The sequence below is a fragment of the Lontra canadensis genome, unplaced genomic scaffold, assembly GCF_010015895.1.
Source record: "Lontra canadensis isolate GAN:19392208 unplaced genomic scaffold, GSC_riverotter_1.0 scaffold25, whole genome shotgun sequence".
Lineage (NCBI taxonomy): Eukaryota > Metazoa > Chordata > Mammalia > Carnivora > Mustelidae > Lontra > Lontra canadensis.
The window spans coordinates 16,011,299-16,035,572 of NW_022631019.1; the positions used below are offsets into that span (position 1 = coordinate 16,011,299).

At 47.5% G+C, this 24,274-nt stretch overlaps 1 protein-coding gene across 4 annotated transcripts in view; it reads left to right on the forward strand.

Moving 5' to 3' along the window:
- Window positions 1-24,274, forward strand: part of ZBTB40 (zinc finger and BTB domain containing 40) — a 72,008-nt gene that overhangs the window by 39,617 nt on the left and 8,117 nt on the right. For all 4 annotated transcript variants that reach the window (XM_032863699.1, XM_032863696.1, XM_032863698.1 and 1 more), the window contains 10 exons: window positions 6,449-6,641; window positions 7,264-7,406; window positions 11,290-11,482; window positions 13,243-13,379; window positions 14,210-14,411; window positions 14,767-14,900; window positions 16,503-16,671; window positions 16,987-17,454; window positions 18,206-18,412; window positions 22,139-22,303. In XM_032863699.1, the coding sequence (XP_032719590.1) occupies window positions 6,449-6,641; window positions 7,264-7,406; window positions 11,290-11,482; window positions 13,243-13,379; window positions 14,210-14,411; window positions 14,767-14,900; window positions 16,503-16,671; window positions 16,987-17,454; window positions 18,206-18,412; window positions 22,139-22,303 (2,011 nt within the window). The remainder of the gene's footprint in view (window positions 1-6,448; window positions 6,642-7,263; window positions 7,407-11,289; window positions 11,483-13,242; window positions 13,380-14,209; window positions 14,412-14,766; window positions 14,901-16,502; window positions 16,672-16,986; window positions 17,455-18,205; window positions 18,413-22,138; window positions 22,304-24,274) is intronic.

Below are 24,274 nucleotides of genomic sequence, written 5' to 3' on the forward strand. Positions count from 1 at the left end.
CTTGATATTCTTTGTACTGATTATGCTGAAGGACATTATGGTTTTATATTTTTGCATGTGGATGTTCTCTTAACTGTTCAATCTATCACTTTTGTCACAAGTTTGTTGGCGTGATAGCTTAGAGACACACCTCTTCATTTTCCCTTGCAGGACTTCCTCTCCACTTAATTTTGGTGATGGGGAGTAGTAGCATTCCTAGATCAGCAATACTCAAATTATTAGGGTTGCCTGCGTACTTACTTGAGCTGTGTTTTATGCATTTTTTCCTAACACTGGTACCTAAAAGTGGCACATAATGGGTGCTTGAGAAATTTTTGCTGTACATGGTTTCATCCAACATTTTTTTCCCTCCCAATTCTTGTCCTAATCTTTTGGTGACAATAACAGTAGTAGTGCTTAGAACACTGATTCACTGTTGGGGATCATTATAGGCTTATGTTATTTCTTCCACGGTTTTAGAGGTCAGAGTAAGAGCCCTACAAATCACTTAGTGGCTGTATTTAAAACTGATTCTGTTACATTCCATAGTACCTTTCAGCTGCAGAAAGAAAAAGAGAAAAAAATACTTGAAGAGCATACGATTCCATTAAATAAAATACAGACTTTGTACTTGGGCCCAGTACTTCTCTTTCTCCTTTAACTTTCTTATAGACAGGTTTATTAAAGTATGGTTGACATGCAGCAAGCTGTATGTATTTAAATCTTACAGTTTGATAAGTTTTAAAACCCGAAGCCATCAACACAAGCAAGATACTGAACATACCCATCACCCCTAAGTTTCCTTATGCCCTTACTAATCCCTCCCACCTGCCCCTTTCAACCCACCCATCTCTAGGTGACCCTGACCTGCTCGTTCTCTATAGATGAATGTGCATTTTCTAGAGTATTATGTATAAAGAGAGTCATGTAGTCTATATTCTTTCTCATCTGGCTTCTTGCCATCAGCATAATTCTCCTGAGGCTTATCCATGCTTATTTACTCCTTTTTAGGCCTGAGCAGAGTTCCATTGTGTGGATATACAGTTAGCTGTTCAGCTCTACCATTTGCTAGTGTTGTGACCTCCAAAACTTAATCTGTGTAAGCCTTAATTTCCAAATTTGTAAACTGGGAATGTTGTCACCTACATCACAGGATCATTGTGAAACTAACACAGATTACTGATGGAAAACTCACACTAAAATACCAGACATAGAGAAAAAGAGCTCAATTGGTGGCACCTGCTGTTTGTTTATGCGTTAACTTAGTATTTTTAGACTTAGTTGACCTTGAAACCCCTTTTTACTTAACGTCTTATAATATCTTAGTGCCACAGTCATTTGCTCTGACACATGATTTGGATTGCTGTTTCTTTAAGCCTAATTTGCAAGTCATGCTTTCAAATAGGGACCATTATCCACTTGGAAATACCTTACTGAACTGCAGGTGTAGTGTCTGGTTCACAGCCATCAGTCTCTAGAACAGTGGTTCAGTGTATATGAAAATATCCAGTGCACTCGTGAACGTGTACACCTCCAGACCTCATTTCCAGAGAGTCTGATAGTCATAGAGCTTGGGCATCTACATCTTTAACAAGCTGCCGTGTTGCTGTTTTGATATCAGTAAGACACGTTTCTGAGAAGCGCTGCTAGAGAAGTTAATGGCTTGCACAGTTCTTAGTGTATGATGGCAGATGTCACAGTGTCTATGCTGGCACCTCTCTGTTTTGAGGGGCCACCGTGTACACATTTTTCCCAAGTGTTATTCTTTACTTACGCCTTGATTCAGCAAGTATTTACTGAGCAGCTGGTGTGTGCCAGGCATTGAGCTGGTTGCTAGGAAGTCACATATAAATAAAACTGGATCCCTATCCCTATAGAGTGTCTTGACAGCAGAGAAATCCTGCCACATATGTAATTATTTTTTTGGAGTCACCAAACTATGGAAATCCCCAAAAGGCCTCAATACTGAAAGCATTTGCAAACTGCTCACTTGAAACACCAGTCTGCATTTCAGCTCCAATTGTAAAGGCTGGGGGGGTTGTTTGTTGTTTTTCTGTTTAAAGAGTTTTAGCTCCTAAGGAGCTTTGAAACGCTTTTTGTTGTTGTTATTTGGTTAATCGGCATAACATTAAAAAGACAGCTTAACATTAAAAATAATCTGTGCTTAGATGTGAAATCTGGAGGCTTGTGAAGGCCTGTGCGTTTTCTAGTTGACACGGACTAGCCTGTTTCTTTTCTGAAACACAGACACAAGGTGTGCACCTGGCCTGGACTGAGTTTCAGGAGGACACCGTGAACTAGTGTCCTGCTTATTTTGTTTCCTGAGATAAATGATGAAAGGTGGCAAAGCCATTCCCTAAGCAGTGATTGCAACAACACAGGATGAGGCTGGGCCACTTGGATTGTGTGAAACCAAAGCCAAAACTGATTAAGGAGAAATCTCTTGGGTGCTGGGATGGGAAAGCGGCTTCTGCCCGTCTTTATCTCGGTGTAATGTCCCTGCCCATTAGAGAAAGCAGATACTGACCTAACAGGCTTTCTGGCTGAGCTGAGCAAAACCTATGTTTAAAGGCAAGCTTATAATTTCTTTTAGCTTTTATGCAGGAACTTTTAATTGTCTTCTTTCTTTATTCCTAGCCATGTCCCTGCTTTTAATTAAGTGTGTATATAGCAAAGCGAATCTTTGACTAGAATTAGGAGATAACTTCTACTATTGATTTCCTTGCTGTTTGATCCAGTTTTCACCTGAAGTTCCAGAAAGACTCCCAAAGCTTAAGACCTAGGAGTTTTTTTTTTTCTCTTTCAACTTTGTTTCAAAGGCAAACAAGCCTCCTCTCCTGTATGAATCTGATGTTTCCAACCACGTCACTGCTTTGGAGAGTTGTCACAAAGTGCAGGTCTGTGTTTTGTGGACTGTGTTCACTGACAGGCTAGGGTAACCCTGTTGAGAAGTGAGCTAATAGGGTTCATTTTGTAGGTCTATGAGAAATGGAAGTAAGTTGTTGTTTTTCCATATCTTCTCTCTGCTAATTATGTCATCTAACATATGCAGCCATCGATAGAAAGGCTATTGGTTTTATGGCAAGAGAATTTTGTTCAGTTAAATATTTATGGAGCACCTACCAGTGTACCTGTCTATGTACAAATTCCCCAGGACCAGGAGGAATGGTGTCGATTGTCCAGATAGGACCCAGTGTTCGACGTGACGTTGACCATAGCATAGGACCCAGTGTTCGACGTGACGTTGACCGTAGCAGGTCCAGGAGAGTGCAGTGTAAGTGGATTCGGTTACACTCAAAATCTGAGGTGGCAACTAGTGAAAGGGGTGCTAAGTCAGTGGAGTAAGCTCGGGGTTTCCTCCCAGGTACGCTGCTTACTGGCCACGAGAGCTCAGGCGAGTTCTCTCACCTCTCTGACTCTCATTTAAGTAGTCATTGTAATGGGCACCTGGGTGGCTCAGTTGGTTGGGCATCTGCCTTCAGCTCAAGTCATGATCCAGGCTCCCAGCATGGCGTCCCGCATCGGGTGCCCTGCTCAATGGTGAGTCTGCTTCTCCCTCTGATCATGCCCCTTCTCATGCTCCCTCTGTCTCTCATATTCTTTCTCAAATGCATAAATAAAATCTTAAAAAAAAAAAAAGAATAAAAGTAGTCCTGGTAATAATGCCTCCTAGGACCGACGGGAGGAGTTACATAGATGGCACGTACACACAGTGTCTGGGATGGCATTTGGCTCTTCCGGTCTGTGTCATGAGTGCCATTGTCTGGCCCTTGGCATTCAGGGAAGGTGTGAGCAAATAAGAACACAGCATAACTCAAACAAATCCAAAGGCAGTAGGCAGACAGTTGGGAAAATAAGTAAATTCAAAGACCTTAGTATAAGGCAAAGATTAAATTTTTAAAGGAGAGGAAATTGTCCCATCTTTAAGTATATTGACCTATAGTTCATTCATAAATCAAAGTATGTTGATCACACGTGTGACCATAATTTGGTATGAATTTATTGAAGTACCTTTAACTCTAAGAATCAAAGGAATTCCAAATGTTTGCTTAAGGAGCCGAACTCTGTTTTGGGCTGACGTCTTATGTAGCAGTCAGTGACCCTCAGCCTGCCACAATATGGGACGCCCTCTGTTTAGGCAGATGGGCTATTTCAGAAAAGGGCTCACTGCACGGAGGAGCCCCAGGCAGCTTAGGGGGCTGATGGAATAACAGTTAAAACACTGGCTCTGGTGCCAGGTCCCCGGTAGGTTCTGGAAGAAAGAGCAAAGAGCAGGGCTGTCCAGGCAGCTGACTGCTCCCTCCGGGCCCTTTCATCAGCCCACCCCTGCTCCTCTTCCCAGATGGTCACACCCTGGCGTCACCGCTGAGCAATGAAGTTAACAAATGTTTTAATTTCACTGCTGAGCAGTTGAGCAGAGGAGGAGACAGCAGAGAGGATAATGAGAAGCGTGTCAGGCGGCTCTGTTGATGTAAGCGTCCCTTCCCCACCGGCTCAGATGATACTGCCAGACAGATTGGGTCCTGAGAGACGTGGATTCGCGATACTCAGAGCTTCAGGAGAAAGCACACTGGCGTAGGGCAGATGAAGATGGCGAAGGTGGCTAAATGCTATTATCAGTTAAGATGCATCGAAGAAAAGGAGGAAGGAAAGGAGAAACGAAGAGAGAAAAACCTGTTTACTGACGGCATTAGCATTGAGGGGGTCTATATTAGGTATCTCTTGCCGCATGACAATTACTCTTAACATTTAGCAGTTTAAAAGCACACAGTTTTTACCATCTCTGTGGGTCAGGAACCTAGGCGTCCTTCGCTGAGTCCCTGGCTCAGGGTCCCTGGCAGGTCTGTAGTCAGGGTATATTGGCCAAGGCCACACGTGGTGGGGCAGGGCGGGGGATGGCCCCTTCCCAGTGCACACGTGTGGCTGTTGGCAGGGTTCCGGATTCACTTCCAAGCTCGCTCACTGAGTGTTGGCTGAAGACATCCGTTCCCTGCCACGTGGGCCTCTCTGTAGGGCAGCTCACAGCATGGCAGCCTGCTTCCAGAGTGAAGGCAGAGAATGCCCCCGCAGACAAGAGGGAAGTCGTGGTGACGGAGCCTCCCAAGTGCCCCCCATGACTCTTGCCATGTTCTTTCCCTGGGAAGCACGACATCAGGTGCAGCCCAAGGGCGTGAATGCCTGGTGGCAGGGTTGTTGCAGAGCATTTAGAGGCTGCCTACCACAGGTCCCTGCTGCTGTCAGGGCAAAGGCACTCCTTAACGAGATTTTAGGCCGACTAGCAAGAGCGTGGAAGGTTCAATAAAGGCGACTGAAAGCCATTCAACTGAGCATTCAACAGAGTTGGTATTTCATTGGTTTATTATTTTCCAAACTGGAGACAAGATGAGTTACTCAGGTTCATGGAAGTTACTTAATACAGATTCCTAAACTGGCCTTTATCTGAATTTATTTTTGTACATGACTAAAAATCCTAGGAAGCTTTTTTTTTTTTAAGTTTACCTTGGCTTTATATGTCATGTCCATTCTGCGATCAGGAAGCACGCTCGAGCAAAGCCAAGAAACACAGTCTAACTTGTTCCTAATTCCTGTTGATTTGGGAGGAGGAGAAAAAGATAAAAATCTCTCTGAACAAAAATTTTAAACCTGTAATTACTACCAGAATTTATAAGAACTGCCTAGCTGAACTTTGCAAGCATAGATATTCATGAGATACTTTCATGTTTTGTGTGTGTGTGTGTATGTGCAGAAAACCGTAACTTTTTGCTTTCTTGTGAGGAAACTCTTCTTTTACAGTATTGACACTAAAAAACATCAAAGGTAGGTTGTAGTTTTGCCAAGTAGAAATATAAAGGCTGTGCACATGAAATTAACTTTTGGTTCTAGATTTTTTCTAAAAATAAATTCATTATTGCTAAAACAGAAATTTTGACCCTTCCTTCCAATAGGCCTTCTTCCCACTAATTTTATTTATTTCACCACTGGAGTGGCTGGTATTTTAGTACTTCCAGGTTGAAGGAGTCCAGATGGCGGCATGTGGTGCCAAGACCTCTGGAGGATAAGGCATTTCTAGTAGAAACTGTGTGGCTCTAGATTGAAATAGAAAGCTGAAGATTAGGGAGGTAGTTTTCAGGGTTATTGGCCTAGAGGTGATATGAAAGCTGCATATGTAAGGGCTTTTCCAAAGGGAGAGCATACAGGAGAACAAAGTTGGGACCAGTTTTTGGGACTGCTTATGGGTAGGGATTTGGAAGGAGAATCCGTGAGAAAGGCCGAGCAGAGGGGGGTCAGAAAGGCGGGTGCTTATCCATCTCGAATGCTTCAGTGTTCTGAAGTCAGAGGAGCCGTGATACGGAAGCCGTCAGGATGCCAAATACCAGGAAAGGCCAAAGAGGGCCTCACTCGCCAGATCCGAGGAGCACGGGGTTCTTGTAGCTGGCTGATCTCTCTTTCCGGTTACTTGTGTCCCCAGACTATAATGGGATGTCTTGAGGGTGAAGAAGGACACTCAGCGTTCCAGAGAATCCTGGATAAAGTCAGAGACGAGAGCCTGGACGTTCAGACTGTTGTGTCACTGTTGAGGCTGTACCAAGATTCCAATCCCGCAGTAAAGAGAGCGCTGTTAGACAGAAAGGCGAAAGGTGTGGATGCCGTGCGGCCAGAAGGTAGGAGAAAACCCCGTCCACCTGAGTGGCTTGAGTTTTATTCTGGAAAGATGCTGTCAGGTTTGCTCCAGTGATACATTTCCTCAGCGGCTTAGTTATCGTTCAGTGATTTTCACATCAGTTCTACACATAATTCCAGAAGCTGGTGGTGACAAGTACACAGCCTGAATTTGAGTCTCCATTTCAGTCCCCTAGTTAACTAGTCTGACACCTTGAAGTTGGAGAAGACCCTCAGTGTTCTCCTGCCCGTCACAAGCCACACATCCCAGTCAGTGTTTTGAGTGCCCAGGGTAGACTGGTTTGCCGGCAGCACCGACGGCTGCAGTTTCTCTCGTGTGGGTTAGGTACAAAGCAGTGGCCTTGCCAAGCAGAAGTTAACCTCTGGCTGGCTCTGCGGCTTTGTGTTTCGACAGATAAATGAAACAGGTTTTCCTTTCATAGAGTTTAAACAGAATAATAAAGTATTTTCCTCTCCAAAAAGAGATTCTGCATTCGGGTGCTCAAAATAGGCTGAAAATCACTTAACTATTCTGTTAGATCTCTCTTGACAGACCATGCTGTCATTTTCTTCAAATTGACTAGCTTCTCCTATGCGTCTCTCCCCCCCCACCCCCCGCCCCAGGGAGCACAGAGGAGGGAACGACTTTGTCTGCTCTGTTACTAGAACACAAAGAGGACCTGATCCAGGGTGTCACACAGCTGAGACCTATCCTGGAGTTCCTGGAAACAGCCACGGAGGAATTCCTGCCTGACACTGAGAAAAGGGTAACTGGGATCGAGCACCTCTTCCTCCCTCCTGAGTTTATGTAGCCCTTTTTTTAACCTCTTTGTGGCACATAGCACTTTTTCCCTTGCAGTGTTTTTGTACCTACTGCATGGCAAGCACCCAGAAATTCACATTCTTGAACATGTCTCTTTGTGCCCCGGGCAGCAGCTGGCCGAGGGACTCACACACTGCCCTGCGATGAAATGTTTGGATACGTGGATGGGTATCCAATCCACGTATCCACGTATTTGGGTACGTGGATAGTCCTGCTCCCACCTGGTAGGCTGCTAATAGGAAACTGTTGCCCCAAGAGTGAAAACATTTAGACACCGTTGTAATTATAATTTTGACTCTTTTCTTCTTTATAGAAATGATACACTGTTCACCTGTAGGAAAAATGGGGGAAGTGAGCAAAAAGAAAAACAATTAAAATCCCTCACCATCTCACCACTCAGAGATGATCACAGCTAACATTTTGGAGCACATGCTCCCACTTGTTCTCATTTGAGTCATCCTGGGATAGGCTTATACAGAGACCTTTGGGTTTGTTATTTAATGCATTGTGGATACATTTCCATACTATGATATGGATTTTGGTGGCTGCATTGTATTTTATGTAATGAACACACCATAATTCGTTGATTGTTGTTGCACATGTGTTTCCAATTTTTTGCCATGGTAAATGATGTAGAGAACATCCTTACACACAGATCTTTGCATACTTCTCAAACTCTTTCCTTCGAGTAATTTTCTAAGAAGTAGAATTTTGGAATAGAGAGTATGAAATTTTTCAAGTGTTTGCTATATATTGCCAAATTGCCCTTCAGAAAGGTTGTACCAGTTTACTCTCCCACCAGCCAGCTACTAAAATCCTCATAGAACTGCTGGCATGACTTCTCAAGTCAACTAGATAACTGTATTTGTTGGTGTTATTGATTTCAACTTTGTGCTAAAAATATTTTTATATCTGGAAGGAAGGAATAGGGACAGAGAACTTCTGTGGCATCAATTCTTAAAACTCTGGGAAGTGGCTTACATGTCTGGGAAGAGAAAATGTTGAGAAAGCAGTGGTAGGATGGCTAAGCATGGATCAGTAGTGAAGACTGGATTCTGAATTCCTTTTTTTCTCAGTGGTCATAAACTGTAGTTTTTTCATATAAAATGGGAACAATCCTTAATCTTAAAATTATGCTTTATAAATTACGTGTTCCCAAAATTATAACTCCTTTGAATTTCCTTAGGGAAAGATAATATACAAAATAAGATTAAGCTTCCTTCACCTTAAGACTGAATTTTATTTTAGGCACTCAGTTTAAGTAAGTTGCTTATAGCTCTAGAAGTACCTGATTCCCTGTTTAGGGATTTCATTCGATTACTCATTCAAACCTTTTCCTTATTAGCTAGATTGAATGTGTCCTTTGAACTATTTCATTATCTTGGTAAAACAGCATTTATAGGAAGAGCCCAGACTCAGCCTCATTCTCTGCACCAAGACGGACCACACACTGTCATTTTCCTCTGTCACTTTCAGTTTACTTGACAGAAAGGACTAAAGCAGAAGAACGTAAATTAGTTATAAATCACAGAAACACCTCTTGGAATTGGGGTTCTACCAGAGCTTCATTAGCTACTTCTTGTGAAAATTGAAGCCAAACAATAAAGCAGGAACGTAGAGGTGAATGTTGATCGAATGGCCACAGTGTGTGGGCATCACGTGGAACGTACACTTGGGCCTTTTATTTATTTTATTTTCATTTTTATTTTTTAAGGGTTTATTTATTTATTTGACAGAGAGAGAGATATAGCAAGAGAGGGAACACAAGCAGGGGGAGTGGGAGAGGTAGAAGCAGGCTCCCCCCACAGCGGGGAGCCCACTGTGGGACTCAATCCCAGGACCCTAGGATTATGACCTGAGCTAAAGACAGACGCTGAACGACTGAGCCCAGGCACCCCGCACTTGGGCCTTTTAGAACTCTCTTATTACAGGATGATGCTAATCGAGGCACCACGGGCCCTGTGTTTACATACCTGGGTTCTGTAAGAAATGGTAAATAGATGGGTCTTTACTTCAGGATTGGGAATTTACAACAATAGCAATTGCGACAGTCGTTGTTAATTTACTGCTTACCGTGTGCTGAGCAGTGTGCTGAGGACCTTTTAAACATTATTAATTTCTGCCCTCACATCAGCTTGATGAAGGATAGTACCCTCATTTTAAAGATGAGGATACAGACCCTTAGGAAGGTGAAGCAGCTTACCCAAAGACGCAGCTGCTGGGCGCCCATGCTAGAGCTCAGACGTGGACACACGGCACGTTCTCTTACCGCTGTGCATACAGCTGCCTAAGGATATCAGTACCCGCTGTCATTTAAAGATCATGATGTCCTAGACATTATGTCAGGCTCTACAAATAGCAGCTTCACTTTAGAGACTCCTAATAACAAGTGTGCAAGCGTTGGTATTGTTCTCTGCTTTCGCAGATGAGGAAGATACAATTCAAAGAACAGAAGAACTCACCCAAGGTCACACCGGCTGTACATTTTAGGACTGGGTTTCCTACTAGGCCTGTCTGGCTTTAAGGCCCCTACCCACTGTTGACAGTACATGGCTGCCTCATTGTGTATCAGGTCATTGCTTAGGAACAAAGAGATAGCACTGAAATCAGAGTGGTTTTCAGATACAGGCACTTGAATTTTAAATTATGATTCATTTAATAGGAATCTAGTTATATTAGACATTAAACAAAGAGAATGACTGTGTTCTATACTGATGAATAGGATAGTTTAATATATAATGTATATGTTCCTTTCATATATGTAATATAGATATTCCTTTCATATACATAAAACTAATTTGGTTTTATAGCTAAATTTACTTTTAAATGGGAGTTAATTTGATAATGGCATCCTCTGGCATGCTTCTGGGACTGATCTGCTTGACTGCTCCTGAAAGCGGGTATTTTTTTGAAGGAAAGCTCAAAATTTGGTTACTAGGAGTCTGTAGATTATGTGTGTTGAAATAATCTCGCATGTTATCGGCGCCATAAGAGCCAAATTACACATAGTGAGTTGTAGTCCATTAGGAAATAGTTCTATTGTATTAGGAAAATCTCTTTAAAATAACAGTCATGGGTTTTATCCTTCACCCTCTTGCTGGAGCCCTGTGCCCTTCTGACTTCAGCACACCAAGGAAGAACGAGGGGGATGGGAGTGGGGGATGGTGACTGGAGCCGTGTATGTGGCACTGATGAGAGAGATCGAAGATACAGAATCTATAAGAAAAATTATCCAGACATGTACTTTAAATCTATTATTTTGGTGGCCATGGACTAATGTGTAAATTACCTGGGCATTCAAATTGCTATGAAAAGGTTTGAATGAGTAGAAGGAAGTAAAATAACAGGATTGCCCTGCAGTGGTAACCTCTTAACCACTATCACGTAGTTATCGAACAGCTAAAACCACTGTAGCTGTACTCGTTAGTTGCCTGCCTGTTTCTCAGTCTCCGTGTCTAAACAAACCCAGTCTGAAGACCCCGGTGAGAGAAGACCCTGCCATGCGGGCTTCGGGCTTCGTGTAGGAATCTTCTCACTAAATGCAAACGGTGGGGGTGGGGGGCGGGGGGACAAGGAGTCTACAAGGAGTCTACGACCTCCAGTTGAGGAGGAGGGATTTTCACAGAGCTGTTCGGTTTGGAGAAAACTTGGGCCTTCTACCGACACAGCACAAGGTAGTGACTCTGGGAACAGCAGTGCTGGAGACCACAGAGGAGGACCCGGGGACAGGCGCCTCGTGCTGCCGTCTCGCCGGGTTCGCTGGCGGCGTGTCAGATGCACTTGGAAGTGCCAGTAACTGCTGTCTGCCTGATTGCTCGCCGCTGCAGGTGATCCTGAATTGCTGCGAGGGCGGAACACCCAAGGAGACGATGGAAAAGCTGCTGCACAGAATGTCTGAAGACAGGACTGTGACTGCAGAGAGTTTGGTAAAGCTCCTTCAGGCTGTGAAACCGACGTCCCCGAACTTGGGCCTCCTGCTGGAGAATTTGCAGAGATTAGCCACCTCGCAGGGCACCGCAGGTATCCCTTAATTGTCGGCTCTCTGGATTGGAACCTCTCCCACAGAAAATGAGAGCTTAAACACCCTTTGGGCACCATGCTGGGGAGATGAGGTGATGCTTAGAGACGCCCTAGTGCCGCAGAAACCAGCGATTGTCCGTAGTTCTGGAGTTGAGATCGGAGATCTGAGCACGGCTCTTGCTGGTCAGGCATCCTCATGATGTTCCTGTGGTTCAGGGCTTGTGAAGGTGTGGCTGGCCCACGGCTGGCCCCCGGCCCCCCAGGAATGCCGAGGGAGCAGGCCGGCTCACAGAGCGCGTGGCTTGGACACGTTGTTAAATCCAAGCAGCAAAGATGCCGATCTTGATTTTCCCACTCCCGTGTGAGGACTGGCTGGTTCTGGCAGGCCCCAGAATTACACACCTCTCGTGTGCATTCAGTCCGGGGCCGTGAGTCCCTGTCCCAGTCCTTAGAAAAATGTGTCAAGTCTAGCCAGTTGTCCCTTATCCCAGAGCCCTTGAGACCAATGTGGTTTTCAGAAAAGGGGTAGTTGGAAAAGGAAACAACTTTCTTCTAGCTTGTAGAAACAATGAATATCTATACAAACTTGAACAGTTTACAAAATAAAGAAGAAAACAACCTCCAACTTTCCCACTTGATTATGTCCATACTGGGGCATTAACATATTTGTCACATTATTTTTACAATGTTGAGATACTCTACTGTATTTTATAATTTTATAATTTCTTCCATTTAACAGTATAACATAAACATTCCGCCCCACATTTCAGAAAACGCTCTATAATCCTATATTTTGAAGGCTCTGTAGTTTTCCATCACAAGGGCACATACTGTGTATGACTCCTGCCCTGTTTAGGGGTACATGGGGTGTAACGCTTAGGCTATCAAGACTACCTGGGTTTGTATCCTGATTATTTTGTAGATGTGTGACCCTGAGCCAAGGGACCCTAACCCTTCCAAACTTCGTTTTTTCCTGCGATGGGAGTGAGAATGGCACCCATCACATTCATTCTTGTGGCTCCTGGGAGACAATATATGTACAACAGTTAGCAAATTATAGGTCCTCAGTAAACATTAGGTGTTCTCTCCCTCATCATCACAGGTAACTCAGTGGCAAATAGCTTCACACACAGATTTTTTGCCTCCGGAGCATTTCGTAAGGCCTGATTCCCAGAAGCAGGGTGAACTGGGCCAAAGAGGAGAATACATTTTTAAATATTTGTAAAACTAAAGGAAATGCATGATAGTTTCTATTTTTCGTCCTTTGAAATTAAATATGACTTTTTAAAAGAGAGTCCCTAACAGATCAACTCAAAGGGCATGAAGAACGACAGGTCAGTCTCACTACTGGAGTCTCAGCTGAACGTCTGCTAGTATTTTGGATTGCCACATGGGTCCTTAAGCTCAGGCTCGAGGAGTAACACCCCTTGAATCTGTGTGTCTGAGTCTCTTACAAGCACGCCTTCTAATTACCTCCCTGTTGAGCTATCGCTGGCTTCTGCCGCTGGGCACTGGCTTTCAAAGTGTTAGAGGTTTTGCGACCCGGAAGCACCAAGTGATTAAGGGTAGACCAGAGGAGATCTGAACGCACATGTATGAGGCCCCAAGCCGGGAGCCGAACCTGCCTTCCAGAGGAGACAGAGCTCTTGTGTGATAATCCTCTTCCTCTGTCATTTGTAACTCCCCTACTCCTCTGTAGCAGAAGCCCGTAAGGACATTTTGTTATAGCAAACATTATTGTTTTGCTAATATCCTTGCAGTCCAAGCAAGCCCTGATGATTATGGGACCGAGCTGTTGAGACGGTATCATGAAAACCTCTCGGAGATTTTCACAGACAACCAGATATTACTAAAAATGATCTCACACGTGAAGGGTTTAGCCTGTGGAGAAAGAGAGGTAAGAGAAAAAGGGGGCGGGGAGGGGGGTTGGGTAAAATGGGAAAAGGAAAAAAGATGGACATATATACATACTTTAAAACTATACCTAGGGGGGTTGCCTGGGTGGCTTAGTGGGTTAAAGCCTCTGCCTTCAGCTCGGGTCATGATCCCAGGGTCCTGGGATCGAGCCCTGCATCGGGCTCTCTGCTCAGTGGGGAGCTTGCCTCCCCCTTCTCTCTCTGCCTGCCTCTCTGCCTACTTGTGATCTCCGTCTTTCAAATAAATAAATAAAATCTTTAAAAACAAAACAAAAAAACTATACCTAGGGGCGCCTGGGTGGCTCAGTGGGTTAAAGCCTCTGCCTTAGGCTCAGGTCGTGATCCCAGGGTCCTGGGATCGAGCCCTGTATCGGGCTCTCTGCTCAGCAGGGATCCTGCTTCTCTTTCTCTCTGCCTGCCTCTCTGCCTACCTGTGATCCCTGTCTGTCAAATAAATAAATAAAATCTTAAAAAAAAAAAAAACCTACACCTGTATTTTACATAAATATACACACGCAGCCATCTTGAAAAATGCTAAGAGGTCCATAGAGAAGGAAAAACAAGGTGATTTGCTTTCTAGGGCAGAGTCGTGAGTCAGAGGTTGTAATTTCTGCAATAATAAGAAAGGCATTCAAAGGACAGTGTGAAGAGCTTTGGCGGGTACAAAAGTCTCCGGTTGAGAGGTGAAGGGTACTGAGAAACCCCTCCCCAGAAGTATGTCCACTGTGGCCCGGAACTCAGGCTCACAGCTCTGCAGCTGGGCTGGCAGCTAGAGGGTCCCTTATGTGTGTTTTTGTGCCACATCTTGAAGGTCATGGAGAAGCTCGTGAAACGTGACTCTGGCTCAGGTGGTTTCAGTTCTCTGATGTCAGCAGTTCTAGAAAAGCAGACTCTCTCTGCAACGGCCATTTGGCAAGTGCTGCTGGTGGCTCAGGAGACCAAGACCTGCCCGCTGAACCTGCTCATGGAGGAAATACGGAGGGAGCCTGGCGCCGATGCCTTCTTCCGGGCAGGTAGGCCACCCAGTCTCTTGTCAGAGCCTTGTGCCAGCTGGAGAGTAGCACCAGTCTTGCCAGGAAATAGCAGGAGCTCTCATGGTCATTTTCCACATCCCTACCACTGCAAGTAAGGGCTGGCAGTTTTGTTTGAGGACATGGGAGTTTGTGAACCTCGTAAAATAAAATGCGCAGTAACTATTATAAGCTGATATTAATTACATTCTAAGTATAGCACCGTTTGCTGTTTTCCCCACTCCCAGCCCCGGGAAGGATCGGTGAAGTGTATTTTCACTCTTCACAGTCAGAAAAGGTGAAGGAAAAATGGTGCTCATGGTTTCACTCATGAGTTTCCAATCCCCCTTTCTTTCAGTGGCCGACCCAGAAAGTGCAGCTTTGGAAGCCATCCTGAGGCATCGCAGACTGATCCTAGAGGCCATCCAGCAAGGGACGGGACTCAAGGGCTTTACCGTGGAGGAGGAGCTGCTGGCAGAGGCTGTGAAGGAGGTGCGGTGGGGGAAAAGCCTGTTTTTCTGGGGAGTTCTACCAGGCTCATGCCTGGGATGGTCTCATTCCTGAGGGAGGCACTGAATTCTGCAGAGTGCCTCTTGCACGCCAAACCCCGTGCTGAGCCAACATTTCTTTGTTGTTTAATTCTCTCAGCCCTGCATGGCAGGGGATGTCATCCAGTTTACAGAATAGGGACTCAGGCTCTAAGGGGTCTGGTAACAGGTCTAGGATGCTCCAGCTGGTCAGAGCGGAAGCCAGGGTTTGAACCCAGGCTCATGTGGCTCCAACCTAGATGTATTTCATTTACCTGAACCTAGGTAAGCTCAAAGGGAACCATGATAACTGTTTCCTAACATGTTTTATGGAGCAACTGCTTTCAGAGGAAGAAAAGTAAAATTGGTCCGGCATCTAGGAAGAGCCAAGACAAACATAGCTAGAACAAAGCTTTTGCCCATATGGGGTATCACGTAGTGCCAGCTCATTTTCTGTAAGGCTTCTTAGTGTGGCCAGCATCCCAGAAAAACCAGGTGGGGACTTGGGGGGATTCATGGATGTCCAGCCCAGGATCATGGGCATCTCGAGTGGGGAAGAATTATAAGGGGATTAGATTAAACTACAGGTTCCCCCCGTACGTGCCTTTTAATCCAGGTAGGCGTGGAAGGTGTGCCGAAGGGCGGGTTTCTAGCACTGTCCACACAAGTGACAACCCCACCGTGGTCTGACTCTTGGATGGGAAGACGGTGGCACAGATTTCTGCGGGCCTTCCGAGCCGGACGCATCTGCGAGACTCCGGCACACCTCGCGCTCCAGAGACGGAGCTCTCGCAGTTGATGAGTTTGAGCCTCGCTAATGAGCCTCGGGCCTACCTCCAGGGACATCAGGTTTATTTAGATAGACTTGAAAAGAGCAGAAATAAAATGTCTTCCCAAACGAAACTTCCATTTGGCCATCTGTGGATGGTTTCGCTTTATTTTCTCAGTGTACGGACTCTTTCTGCTGATCCCTCTAACATTCAGAGAGAGGATGGCTTTGAAATAAAATTCTTGGCCTCTTTAAAGCCCCTATTTGAACCTTCTTTAAAAAGCCGATTTTTTTTTTCATGAAAGAAAATGTTTAAAAGGGTACATCTAAGTGTCTAAAAATGTGAAGCCACTGATCATGCAGAATTACTTCCAAACACTGTGACAATTACATATTATCAGAAATTATCTTGATCTTCAGGACAGAGCCACCAACTACCAAATCCTATAGCTTTCCAAGCTTTTAATACCGAGATCTAGAAAAGTTCTTTTGGAGACTCCTGGCTTCTGAGAAGATGCTTCTTGTAGAAAATGCTCAGCGTTTCCTTGCTCTGGTACCTTTGTTTTTGCACGTTTGTCTTGACACGGGTCTCCCTTTTCTCCTTTTCCTTTCTTAATTTGCCAGTTTCCTTGTTCTCTGGAAATGAGCGTTCTCCCTTACATTCATCACAAGAAGTGTAAACCTGTTATAAACGGAGCAGTGCCTTCCTCACATTAGCTTTCTTTCCCCACTAGTTGGGAACCACGGAGAAAACTGCTGATATTAACCACAAACCTTTGTCTCCTGGTGTTCATTTAGATTCTGAGCATTTCCTCGGAGACTGCGAGCCCTGAAGCTTCCCTGAAAGTAGTGCTGACCAGAGCCATGGAAAAATCCGTCTCGGCCATTGAAATATGTCACCTCCTGTGCACCGTGCACAGATCTTTCCCAGACCTGCAGCCTGTCATGCACGAGTTAGCACACGCTGGTAAGGAACAGAGCGGGGGCTGGGGGTCACATCAGGCCCACAGGTTGTGTCTGTCCTGCAGAGAAGAGGCAGTAGTTCGTAGACGGCTTCGTCCATCGCTGCCTCACTACTGTGAAATGCTCTCAGTACCTGCACAGGTCACAGGCCTCGATCTAAGCCGATGCTGTGGGTGTGTATTGGAAAGTGAAGGTGACGGTGGTATCATTCCAGAGTTTTAGAGGGTCCCGCCCTAGTCTGCAGCCTTCTTTAGGAAAGATTAGGAAGCAAAGCAGAAATGCAGGATTTCCAGAGCCATGCGATTTCTCTCGTCTGCAGGCTTCCTTACTCAGGAAAGTGGAGGGAAGGAGAGGTGGAAGGTGAGCGGTAAGTTTCGCCGTGAAGCCGACAGCAGAACAGACGAGAAGGTGGCCGAGCCGGCGGAGGAAGGCTGCCAGTCTGGGAAACAGAGCAGTCCAGGAGAGACTGGGTCCTTGCCAGAGAGACAAGAGAAAGACACGTCTGCCTCCTCCGACGCTGCCAAGAAGAGCTTCGTGTGTAAGGCCTGTGACAAAAGCTTCCACTTCTACTGCCGCCTGAAGGTGCACGTGAAGCGTTGCCGGGCGGCCAAGAGCCAGCAGGTGCAGTGCAAGGAGTGCAGTGAGACCAAGGGTTCCAAGAAGGAGCTGGAGAAGCATCAGCTGGAGGCCCATGGTGCAGGAGGAGATCCCGATGTCCCAAAGAAGAAGAAGAAGAGGCTGCCAGTGACATGTGACCTCTGTGGGAGAGAGTTTGCCCACGCCTCAGGTACTTCCAGGAAGGCAGAGTGATTTCAGAGGGCGGGCGTTCCGGGTATGGTAGAGTGGACTCCAGGCCTTGCCTCCGGTTGTGTGCAGTGAGGGCTACGGGTGGGCCTGGGAAACAGAGGGCTCCCACAGAGGCGGGTGATGTTTTGAGGAAAGCATGAGCTGTGGACTCAGCTCCCCGAGCTTTCCTTTCCCCATCTGTTAAGCAGGCACCCTGACAGCACCCACTTTCTGGAATTGTTGTGAAGAGTTCACATAGTTAAACCCCTACCTACAGCGCCTGCAGTAGAGTTCGTAAGTGGCGGTGGCTGTTACTGATAGCAATAACCAGCTAGTTAACAGGAGACTCAGGCTTCCACATACCACTTGTTTCTTGTTAATAAATAGGTCACAAACTCTGGGACGGATAGTCAGAATTGTTTACCCTCGTCCCAGACGTTGGCTAAACCTAATGAAACATAAAAGCGAGTTTTGTTTCACTGTCTCTTGGTGGTGGGTCCTATTTAAGAGAGAGAGGGGAGGGGAGGGGAAGGATACATCCGGAACACTCCATGCCTGATGCAGACAGGAGAGGGACCGAGGTGACTTTCAGAGTGCGGGCCGGTGGGCGGATGAGCAGCAGGGCCGAGTGTGGGCGGCCTGCTATGCCGCCTCGTGGGGCCTGGCCCCCGGCAGTGCTGTTACGTGTCCTCACGCTGGCGTCGTCACGTTGATGATGGGTATCCCTCTGGCCCCTGACGTGGCTTCCCTAGGCATGCAGTACCACAAACTGACAGAGCACTTTGACGAGAAGCCTTTCTCCTGTGAAGAGTGTGGGGCCAAGTTCGCGGCCAATTCTACCCTGAAGAACCACCTTCGCCTTCACACGGGGGACCGCCCGTTCATGTGCAAGCACTGCCTCATGACCTTCACCCAGGCTTCCGCCCTGGCCTACCACACCAAGAAGAAGCACTCGGAAGGTAGGGTGCCGAGAGTGTCTTCATTCTTTCTGCCAACTCTCAGTGGGTCGCCTGCCCAAAAACCCATTTGGAACGAGGCATGACGTGTCTCTCAAGTAGATTAGAAACAAAAAACGGTGCACACTCTGCCTAGAGTGATGACCAGGAGCACACAGGTACACGGGCACGTAAAATGCTTATGGTAAGAGTTGGTGAAGAGAGGCTAACTAACGTAGGACTGTGACCTTATAGTTACAGAATTGGCAGAAAGCCAGGAGTTCCTCGGGCTTCGAGGTAGAGTTCACGCATGAGACAAACCCTGGCTGAGCACATGCCGTGGGTCAGACCATGGCCAAGTGACGACGCAGGAGCTGCTGGGCCCCCAGAGCTCACGGGCCAGGGGATTCTCTGCCGTAGAGACGGAGGCAGTGCAGAGCTGCGGACGCTGGGATAGGGTATAACCCCAGCAAGGTGGAGGGACGGGGAAGGGGTTTCTAGTCTGCTCAGAGCCAGGGAGATGCGTGCTCAGAGAGGGCCTCTCAGAGGACTCCCTGCCTTGTTTGGCACGTTGATGTATAAGAAAGAATCCCACCATGGGGCGCCTGGGGGAGCTCAGTTGGTGGTGAAACATCTGCCTTCAGCTCAGGTCAGGATCCCACAGTCCTGGGATCCTGCTCAGCACGGAGCCTGCTTCTCCCTCTCCCTTTATGTGCACGCGTGTGCTTTCTCTCTCCCTCTCTCTCAAGTAAATAAATAAAATCTTTAAAAAAAAAAAAAAAGTCCTGCCATCATCTCACCTGGATCGTGGTAGGAGCCACCTATCCCTTGCTCTCATCCTCTCCCTAGATGGTGCTCTTGGGCCTCAGGCCCCAGTGGTCCTTTCGGTGCTAACCCATATCCTGTCCCTTCTTTGCTCAAAACCTTTTTGCAAAAGCTCTTCACCTCACTCCGTGTAAAATCTGAAGGCTTAACACTAGCCTGCCAGGCTCCCTGTGACCGGGTCTCCTAAGACCTCCCCTCTTACTCCCCTCCCTCGCGCTCACCCTGTTCTCTCCGACTGCAGCCTCCTTGCAAGGCTCTGGCCCGGGAGGACACCTGCCGGCCCTGCGTGCTTGCCCTTCCCTCCGCTCGAAGGCTTTCCTGTCATCCCTCCTCTCCTCCTTCAGGTCTTTGTTCCAGCTCTTCCCCGCGAGTCCTTTCCTGGCCACCCCGTGTAAAATCTCAGCCCCGGCTCCACTTCCCCTGCATCGTTCTCCTCCGTAGGGCTTGTCGCGGGAAATGTTCCCTACTTAATTTCTCGTGTTTCTAGTCAGTCCCCCCCGTTAGAATGGAGGCTCCACAAGGTAGAGCTGTTAGTTCCCCACACACCCCCCCCAGCTGCTGCTGCTGGAATAGTACTTAGCAAGACTCGACCCTCAGTAAACATTCAGCGAGTAAATGAATTTCCACAGCACTATTCCAGGCACTGGGAGTGTGTATACGCACCGGGGTGCCATGGAGTTCACTTCCAGTGATAAGAGAGACCATAAACAAATGCGTAGTGTAAGTTTAGATAGTAGTCATTGCTAGGAAGAAAAATAAAGCAGGGTCATCAGCAGGGGAATGGCAGGGTTTGCCATCATCAGAGAAGGCCTCAGAGACGTGAGGCTTGTGTGGGCGAGTGACGTGACAGCTGGAACCTGTGGAAGATCTTGAAGAGCATCCCAAGTGCAGAGACCCTGCCCCCTGCAACTGGAATGAGCCGGACCTATTTGAGACACCACAGGAGAACTAGAAGGAGCTGAAACAGAGCAGACACGGAAAGAGCGGTGGGAGAGAAGGCCAGAGAGCTCACCAGAGGCCAGGTGTAGGGCCATAGAGGCCAGGGTCAGGACTTTCTGTTGTTGTTTTAGTTTGTTCTGTTTTTAGGACTTGGGTTTTTATGCAGAGTGGGCTAGTTTCTGTTGCTGCCGTAATGAATTACCAGACACCATAGCTAAAATCAAGGCAAATATATTACCTTGCTACTTCGGAGGTTAAAGAGCCAAAAGAGGTTTTAACAAAGGAAGAGTCAAAGTTTTGGTGAGTGTGTTCCTTCTGGAAGGTCTGGGGGAGAACTTGTTCCTCGTTTTCCCAGCTTCTAGAGGTTGTGTGGCTTCCGCAGCTCATGCCATGTCCTTGTTTCCCCCATTGGGCCTCCTCCTCTAACCCTCCTTGCTCTTTCTTCCAAAGAAGCTGTGATGACATTGGGCCTGCTGGTATAATCCAGGATAGTCTTCCCATCTCAAGACCCTTAACTTAATCATATCTGCAGAGCCCCTTTTGCCACATGAAGGAACATGTTCCCAAGTTTCGGGGCGTTAGGACATGGGCACCCTTAGGGGCCATGATTCTACAGCAGGAAGCCATGGGCCAGCTATGAGCAGAGGAGCAGCAGGAGGTGACTTCTTCGGAGTTAATTTGGAGTTAATTCTGGCCACTCTCAGCAGTCCGCTTTAATAAGAGAAGAGTCATGTTCACAGGGAGGCAGGGCCAGCCAGTGTCTGGTGTGGAGGTGTCGGGGCTCTCAGCTAGGGCGTGCTGCGGGCAGTCATCACAAACATTCAAGTTGAGGGTGGTGTTGAAGCAGAAGTGATAGGACCCATGGTGGGCTGCCTGGTTAAGGATGGCTATGGGGTTTCTGGATGAGCAGCCAGGTATGTGGCCCTGCCCTTCCCTGCAGTGGACGGAACTGGAGTGCTTGGGGGCTGGTGGCGGGTCATGGGGGTGCCGGGGACGGAGCCTCAGGAGCTCTGTCTGAGGGATAGCCGTGAGCTCCACGCAGAGAAGGACAGAAGAGGCTGGATGTGTAATTCGCGTTTACAGGGGAAGCTGGGAGCCAGAGCTAGGACTGTGGGCGTTCTCAGGGTACAGATGGTATCTGAGCTCTGAGCTAAGGTCATCTACAAAGGGAGAATAAAGCAGGCGGCCAAGGGCTGAGTCCTGGGCTTCTTAATAATTTCAGCTCTTGATCGAAGAAACCCTTTTTTTCCTAACAAAATCTCATTTCAAAGCCCAACATGTGAAAAATGCAAACGACGTTGATTGCTCTAGCTGAAGTGGACCTCGGATTTGAGGGATTTGGACTCTCACCTCACTGATTTCTCCACTTCTCTGCTGGCCCAGAAGGGACCCTGGAGGCACAGCTGGTCTGGTGGTTTCTTACAAATGCCAGTTTTCCAGCCTTGCTCTTTACCTCTATTTCCCAACAGTCTTTGGCAGTCTGGTCATTGTATTCCCATTATGTGTGTGAGGGAACAGAGAAGCCAGATGATTTATAATAACTTCATAGCAAGTCAGCAGGGGAAGGCTTCCCTTCTCTCAATCCCCGTCTGTCACCTCCGTGTGCAGTCGCAGTTCCACACGGTGCGTGTGGCCAGGGATCCAGACCCGGGAGTTTCTGGGCAGGAGGATACGTCTGTTTTCTGGGGGTGGAATGAGCTCTTCCATAACTTAGAGGGGCCTGGTTAACAGATGGGTGGTCTTGTGTGGTGAGAACTCTGTTCTTATCCCGCAGGGGAGGGAGGCCTCACTGTCATCGGCTCCGTGCGAGGTGCCATCCGATAGAAGGGCCCAGACCTCTCACCCGGGGTGTTACAAATTGCGTGTGGTTTTGACGCCATCTCCCAGATTGTATTCCCCGACACGTGCCTTACCGTGTGATCTTGTGTTTAGGGATGCCTTCCGTGTTTGGTGCTATTTCTAATAAGCACTTGTGCATGTTTCCAGGGAAAATGTACGCTTGCCAGTACTGTGATGCTGTGTTCGCCCAGTCCATTGAGCTGTCCCGCCACGTGAGGACCCACACTGGGGACAAGCCGTATGTCTGCAGGGACTGTGGCAAGGGCTTCCGGCAAGCCAACGGCCTGTCCATCCACCTGCACACCTTTCACAGTACGTACTGGGATGGCGGCTGTCAGGCATTCGGCACCCGGCCTGGCTTTAAGAAGGCGTGTAACGATCATGACAGAAGTTGTCACTCCACCAGAGCCAGGCCCCACTTGGTGTCTTCCCCTCCCCCGTTCTCCTGCAAAACCAAGTCCCTCGTTCCTATTTCAAGAAAAATCCCATTTTTAACATGTCATTGTGTAATGTCCGAGCTGTTTCCTTGTCTCCTTTTTAGCCCACCTGGCACTGCTTGCCTGACAAAGGCAAATTATGCTTGAAGGAGAGCCTCAGTAACAGACAGGCTGCAGAGCTCCAGAATATTCCCATTAGTCCACTGAGCTGCTCTTTGCTTGCCCCTTCCCTCCCCAACTCATCTTGTAGTCCTACCCGCCTTTCCCCGAGGAGCAGCCGGACGCTGTCTGAGTTAATATCTACCGTCGTGAGTGGTCCCTGCTCTCGCCCCCCTCCCAACCTGGGAAGCCTACTGCCTGACATTCCCTCCCTTGTGCCCCTGGAGCCACTCAGGTAGTGGGGTCTGCCACTTTCTCCACTTCTACGGGAACTGATACAGGCAAAACATACTTCTATTCAACACACGCACAGGAAGGCAAAGAAAACTCTGTGCATCTTCATCCCAGCCTCGGGAAGTGGCCAGTGTGGCGTCTGCAGCCACGTCCCATCTCCCCCAGCAGACTCGTTGCAGTGGGAGTGAGCAGCACAGCGTAGCAGGGGTGGTTAGGAGCTTGGGCTCCGACTCCACTAGGGCCTGGAACTGGACCTTGACCCTGCCATTCACTTCCTTGAGACCTTAAACAGATTTCTTTACCTTTCCAATCCGCCATGCCCCTTTTGTCCATGAGGAAAAGTAATAATGCCACCGCCTTGGATTGCTGTGAGAATTAATAAGGTGTCTGTCCTGTGTGAAGCGTGAACCCCTCTGCCTGACACACAGAAGATGCTCAGTAAACACCAGATAGTAGTATTGGTGGTAAAAGCAACCGTCTCAGGTGCCATTTGTCGCCATCAAAGCCTGTCTTTCTGGCGTGCCACGTACCCTGCATATCCTCCTCCCCTTCTTCCCTACCCCTGTTTTCCACACACCAGTTTCTAGCTATCTGCAAAAACAGTGCCTCACAAACATGGCCTTTATGTCAAGGCCATTCAGATATATTATCAGCCAGCCAACAAAGGATGTTGTCAGGACTCCTGTGTCCCTGACGTGGGGCTGGACCCTGGGCGATGCTGGACATACGTACAGTGCAGCCCCTTCCCCTGGGGAGTTCACAAGTCCCCGAATCCAGCTGCAGTAGACGCCCAGATGAGAGGTCTATCTTGGATCTAGTGCTGTAATTACAATGTCCTTTCGACCTTTTTAAAGGACGTTCTGCTCTGGATGCTCTGCTCTGGTCTCCTCTTCCTGGTAGCATTACCTAGGAGCCAGGAGATGGTGGGGTTGATCAGTTGTCAGGACGAAGAGGAGCCCAAAGATCTCCATGTCCTGGGAAAGGTCATTGGCAGCAGGCCAGCGGCCAGGACCCTCTCCTAGGCTGCTGCTTGCCTGTTTCCCAGGCCTGCGTCGTAGCATATGGAGAACTGCTTCACCCCGTGTCTTTGGAGACAGTGTAGACTGAGATTTCGGAGCTCATGTCCACAGGGACACCAGTTAATGATACCGAGTGCTGCCGTGTGTCCAAATTCTGGAATTAATTGGAGCCCGTCCACGCGTTAAGATTGGCTAGTAGGCAAAGGATTTTATTATTAAAAGGCGCTGCTTTCTGTTGCTTTCAGAAAAACTGAAATCTCTTGCCACAGGGATGGCAGATGTATCCTTCCTCAGTGCTAGTTCTTTCTTCTGAGGCCTCCCTGAAGAGTTGGCGTGTCTAGTTAAGCAGGTGGCTCAGAGCACAGCCTTGGGAGTGAGAGCAGCGACTGTCACCCGGTTGAGTCATTTCCCACTTGTGTCACTGGGTGCTCTCG